Source organism: Aptenodytes forsteri, unplaced genomic scaffold (assembly GCF_000699145.1).
Source record: "Aptenodytes forsteri isolate BGI_AS27 unplaced genomic scaffold, ASM69914v1 Scaffold53, whole genome shotgun sequence".
NCBI classification, from domain to species: domain Eukaryota; kingdom Metazoa; phylum Chordata; class Aves; order Sphenisciformes; family Spheniscidae; genus Aptenodytes; species Aptenodytes forsteri.
The window spans coordinates 14599400-14604994 of record NW_008795909.1 but is presented as its reverse complement, the minus strand read 5'-3'; the positions used below and the strand labels follow the sequence as shown (position 1 = coordinate 14604994).

Sequence of the window (5595 nt, the reverse complement as noted above, 5' to 3'; positions counted from 1 at the left end):
AGGAGGGGGGGGGGGGGGGGGGGAGAAATAGGCAGCATGGTGAAGGTGAGCATGTTCCTTTTCGTGATGTCAAGGATTAAAGACTTATGTGGAATTGAATAAAGCATGCATCTCTTTCACCAGGCATTTGAAAAACATGGAAGTATGTTACAACCACAGAAGAAGAAGGCTGTGGTAGCCCTCAGAGACTGCATAGAGCTCTTCACTACTATGGAAACGCTTGGTGAACATGACCCGTGGTAAGAGCCTCTGGCTGCCTGCCATGTTTATCGTAAAATGCCATAACTATTTGAGTTGACATTATTTGTCATGGGATTCTGATAATTTCCCGGGTCTGTCCTTCTGTCTTCATCTGTGAGAAGTCTTATCAGTTCTGTGTTAAGTCATTGACTCAATAGGCTGCAGATGTGGGTTAGTAAAAAGTTTTTTTTTTTTTTTTTTTTTTTTTTTTAATAAAGTGGCTGTGGGCTTGTGGCTTCCAAAGATCAGGCTATTTTTAATTCCCCAGCATACATCTGTCTTCTACACAGTGTCAGAGGAAGCAGTTGTGGTAATAAAGAGTGAAAGCATGTGGCTACCTTAGGCTTTAATCCTGTATTATTTCTAGCTTGAACCAGTCCTGACCTGCCCCGAACTCTACCAAAAGTCCCTAGCCAGAGGGGCTAGGTACAGCAGATCCTAAGTGACCAAAATGTGATTACTGTGTAGTAAGACAGTAAGTAAGATCATCTTTGGAGGTTGTTTGCTAGCTGTGTAAGAAGATAACTTACAGTGTAGTAGGTGATTGTTTAATTTCCAATTACATGCTATAGATGTGTTTGCAACTGTTACCTGTTTGAGCTGCATCAGGAGATAATAAAGAAGTAACAGGACCTTTAAACCTCTTTTTTAATTTACAAAAGAAAAATTAATCTTTGTACAAAGTTCAGTTAACGCACTTGCCATAGGACATTTTGCCTATAAAGTGAAAGCAAGTTGCAGTTTGGAAACCTCTGAGGAAGTGTGTTCACCTGCATATTCCACAGCCAAAATGCCTTCTATAAGGCAGGGACTGTACTACACTATTGAGGCATCTTTTAATGGAAGGCCAGAAGCTTTTCTTTTAACGTAGTCATTCATTTCCTTGTTTGTTACTCCTTCCTCAGGTACTGCCCTAACTGTAAGAAACATCAACAGGCCACAAAGAAGTTTGACTTGTGGTCTTTGCCCAGGATTTTGGTAGTGCATTTAAAACGCTTCTCATACAGCAGATACTGGAGGGATAAGCTTGACACTGTTGTGGAATTCCCTATCAGGTAGGATTCTTCCCTCAAACTAGGCAGAGCTTGAAGAAGCTGGTCAAGAGAAATCTACTTCTGATGTTACTGTTGGGTGGGCTTGTTATTAAAGCTGTAACTGGAACAGCTCTGTCTTCCGGGTTTGAACTGTAAGACAACAGGCATGAGTCGAGTTGTTTTTTCTTTTCTTTTCTTTTCTTTTTTTTTGTTTGGTTTTGGTTTTTTTGTTTGTTTGTTTTAATCTTAACCTTAATCAGTTCTTCACGTCTCAAAGAACACTAGTTACTAGGAGGTACTGTTTCTTCTGAAATTAGGTTAAATCCTTGTGATTCTGCTGAACCGAGAGAACTTCCACATAGAGTTTAGCAAATTTGTTGGGCAGAGCTGCACTTGTAGTACTGAGGATTGCACAAGTACAAGATGAAAGCCTGCCTCATGCCTCTGCTTCTGCTTGTCAGCATCTTGCTGCGGGATGAAGTGTGTACCTTACTACTCCTATCTTACTTTTCATGCCTACACAGGGACACTCTGACCTGTCTTATTCAGCACCTCCCTCTAAATCTTTTGGCAGCGCTTGATGTGTTTACCAGGACCTGCCCTGTGTGGGAGGGGTGACATGTCTGGTCTTTACACTAATAACATCTGGCCGTTGAGCAGCAGAGTGCAGCACATCTCCACCAGTGCTGCCTGCCTGCAGAGCTTCACTGGTGTCATGCTGATTACTGGTGTACTGATACTTCTGGATTTCCTTGCAGGGGTTTAAACATGTCCGAGTTTGTCTGTGACCCAAGAGCAGGCTCATATGTGTACGACCTCATTGCCGTTTCCAATCACTATGGAGCCATGGGAGTAGGCCACTGTGAGTAACTGCTTCTCTGTCCTTTGTATGCAAGCAAACATAGGCAGAGGGGTCACGGGAGGGCTCTGTGTGTTGGAGATGTGCAGCAGCCCTCACCAAGCAAGTCTGGTCTAAAACTCACCTGTGTTGTGTGTGCAGGTGGCTATCATATTGGAAGGTAATGTCCTTCCTGTTAGGATTTGCAGAGCAGCTAGCCAGTTCGTGTAGTTTGCAGCTGCCTGAGGTCTGACTCTGATGCCTGTGGGACCTTGGTTAGTAGTCACTGGAGTGTGTGATGGTGTTCCCCAACGTGCGAGTGGAGTCAAGGTTTTTCAATGCCGAACATGAAATTGTGCAAAGGAGCTTCTTACTGGAGAGCGTGGGGGAGAGTCTTCAGTGTAAGCTGTTAGTTCAGCTCCAAGGCTCAGCTTCTTGCCCTGCAGCACACCAGAGGGCAGCTGCTTCTCCAGTGTGGGTGCAGCGTGACAGCTGCAGAGCAGAGATTGCCAGCATTCAAGCCAGCCAAGCAGGAGCTTGCCAGGTTCCCTTGGTGGTGGTGAGACAAGGTCTGACGAGCAGCAGTCACCTGTAGGCCAGGAAGACAGAGCAGAGGGCATACCTTGTCATGAAGCTGGGTCCGATGCCTTTCTGCATTTCCTGTCCTAAATTCTGTTTGCTGCAATAGCAATTTAAAGCACTTTTTTTTTCCTCTTTCATTTTCCTTTGTTCCAGACTTTTTCTAAAACAAGCCACAGACAAATGTGTAGTTCTTGGGACCTCTTGGTTGCACAGCTGGCACTAGCTTGCAGTAGAATGTCTCCACCTTTGCACTGGCAAGGGCTCACATAGCAGGGAAAATGTCATGCCATCAGGAGAAAAAAAACCCCTTTGTTATGTGTGACAAGTCTGATAGGTGACAAGTCTGTATTTTCTGTCACTGGTTTTGCAGCATAGACGAAATGCATCTGTAGGTGGAGATCCCTGTATCAGGTGTCTGTGCAGATCCATGCTGTAGATGATGTTTCTAGAACCACCCAGAAGTATTTTACTATGAGAGGATGAGGAAACCCTGTTTGGCAGCGTATGTGCTTAATTCGTAGGGTCTGTCGCTGTAGGATAGCATTAGCTGAAGGGGGATATGTTTTGAGATTGGAGATCATGGTCACAGAGGTCTTGGTTGGAAGAGACTTTGCAGGACTTTAGTCCAACTTCCTTCTTGAGTGAGGACTCTTGCAAGCACTAGATCAGATCCATCATCAACAGAAAACTTTTCTTTCATGTGAAAAATGAAAATGCAGAGTCTTAAAACTGTGTTTAGGAAAGCTCTGGCTCAAGGGGGGTGAACAAAACACTATGTTTTTTTCCCTAAGTTTCCTTGCCCTATATCTCGGCTGTCAGGGGTAAGTCTGGTATGCGGGACATGGTTCTAGACTAGCTGGACCAGCTAGCATGTTCTGGAAGATATGTATGTTGGTGAACTAGGTTTGGGATAGTTAATGTCAAAGCTAGCTCCTGGCCTCCCGTGCACACTCAGTTTGAGTCTTGAGCATCGCTGGTGCAGCGCAGCTGGCGTGGCATTACCTACTGGTCTTCCTTGGAGTACTGAGCTGCAGTTTCTTCTCCTGACAGACACTGCCTACGCAAAGAACAAAGTGAACGACAAGTGGTACTACTTCGATGACAGCAGTGTATCGGTGGCTTCAGAAGACCAAATAGTGGTGAGTATTTGGCCTGAGGCTATCTGAATTTGTGCTGAAAGTGTGGTTCCCTGCTTTGGGCGTTATATTTCCAGCCAAGCTGTGTGGGTTGTTTCAGATGGTTTTCTTCTTTGTTTGGTAGACAAAAGCTGCATATGTGCTGTTTTATCAGCGCCGAAACAGTGAGGAACATACTGCCCCATCTCCTCCCCAAGAAGAGTGTGACGGCATGGATACCAACTAAACATCACCTCCAGCACTCGGCCACCATGTTAGCGGTCGCTCTTCTAAAGCCATGCCTGAGGCGTCTGAAAATTTTTCTTCCTTCTGTAGGAGTCAAGCAGAAAATCTAGCACTGAAGGATTCAGTGCTGGGGGTTGCAGAATAGCACTGGAGAGCCAGGAATAGGTGCTGACACTTGGGTATTTAGAGGCCAAAAATAATATATATTGGAGCTTCAATAAAGTTCTTTTTAAAATCTGGCTGAGCTGTGTGGCTAGAGGCAGGGGTCGGGGCTGAGCTGGGCTGGGGCTGTGGGTCTTGGCCTGAGGGTTGTAGCTGGGGTCGGGAGAGTACAGCCTGAGCTGGAGGCCTGGTCACAGCTGAGCCTTGTGGGGCCCTTGGAGGAGTACAATGGGTACGATTCTGTGAATCGGCATGGGGGCTTCCTGCCAGCTCTCTGGTGTTGCTGTTGGGCTCTGCCTGTGTCAGGGAGGCTTGCTGCAGCCTTTCTGGAAGCCCAGTTCAAATCTTTGTACATTTGGCCTGTCTGTTGCAGTCTTTGCCATCGTACCTTGGTCCCCTTGCTAAGCAGCAAAGGTTTCTCTTTCTTGTGTCCTTTCACCGATGCATTTGAGGCTCTTCTGGGCAGTTTTGACTCATCTTTTTTCATGTGAACACTGAATCCTGTAATGTAGAAAACTTCACCGGAAGCAAATCATACCTGCCTATGGTATGGCATATATGCAGGCTGATCCCCACAGCAATGCAGGATACAGCTGTTATGGCTTTGGCTCCCATTCTTCTGCAGAAAAAGATGTCATCCATAAGGTTGGCGATTTCTTGTCCTCTCCATTCATCTCCTACACCCCTCACTTCCAGGCTGCTCTATAAGTACTTTTCTGCCTCCACCATTTCTCCTATGGTTTGTGCAGTGGCAGCATTGTTATCCTTTTTTGCTCATTTATGTGGCTCCTTGGAGTTTTCTCTCCAGCAAAGCTCAGCCCTGCGTCCCCAGAGCTGTCGCCTGTAAGGATGACAGCCCAATGCAATGGATTGTGTGAGTTTTCAGTCTTTTCTCTTGCGACTTTTGTTTTTTTGGACTGCTGTTTCAGCCTTGCTCTTCCACCCTTGAGAGCTGCTGTTTAGATCCCCCACCCCCTCATCTTCTGTGAGGCTGCAGGTGTGAAGGTCCTGTCCGAGGTCTCTCTTTGCCTTAGCTGTTCAGTAGTTCTGCTCCATCTTTCGGTGCAACTGGCAAATGCTCTTCCCTCTGTCCTCCTTTACTGTCTGTGTTACTTGCAGGACTCAAGTTCAGCTTTCTTCTTGAATGAGGACTCCTGTGAGCACCAGATCAGGTCAGTCCTCAGTGGAGAACTGGTCTTCCCTGTGAAAAAGGGAAAAATCTAGAGCCTTAGTCTGTGTTTTTTGGGGAAAGATCTAGCTCAAGGTGGGGAACCAAACAGGAGGGTTTTTCCTTCTTGGAGCCAAGTGCGTTGGCAGAACAAAAGGCTAAGACAGGCTACTGCTGCTTCCCCCCCCCCCCCCCCCAATGTTTGGTTGC

The 5595-nt window shown here is 46.2% G+C and overlaps 1 protein-coding gene across 1 annotated transcript in view; it reads left to right on the top strand.

Annotated features, from left to right (window-relative positions):
* The window catches only part of USP4 (ubiquitin specific peptidase 4), a 52425-nt gene extending 47630 nt beyond the window's left edge, over positions 1–4795 (top strand). The window contains exons 18-22 of the mRNA XM_019473438.1: positions 124–239; positions 1146–1295; positions 2033–2136; positions 3745–3833; positions 3955–4795. Coding sequence (XP_019328983.1) covers positions 124–239; positions 1146–1295; positions 2033–2136; positions 3745–3833; positions 3955–4056 — 561 coding nt within the window. The 3' untranslated portion in view covers positions 4057–4795. The remainder of the gene's footprint in view (positions 1–123; positions 240–1145; positions 1296–2032; positions 2137–3744; positions 3834–3954) is intronic.
* Positions 4796–5595: the final 800 nt, after the last annotated feature.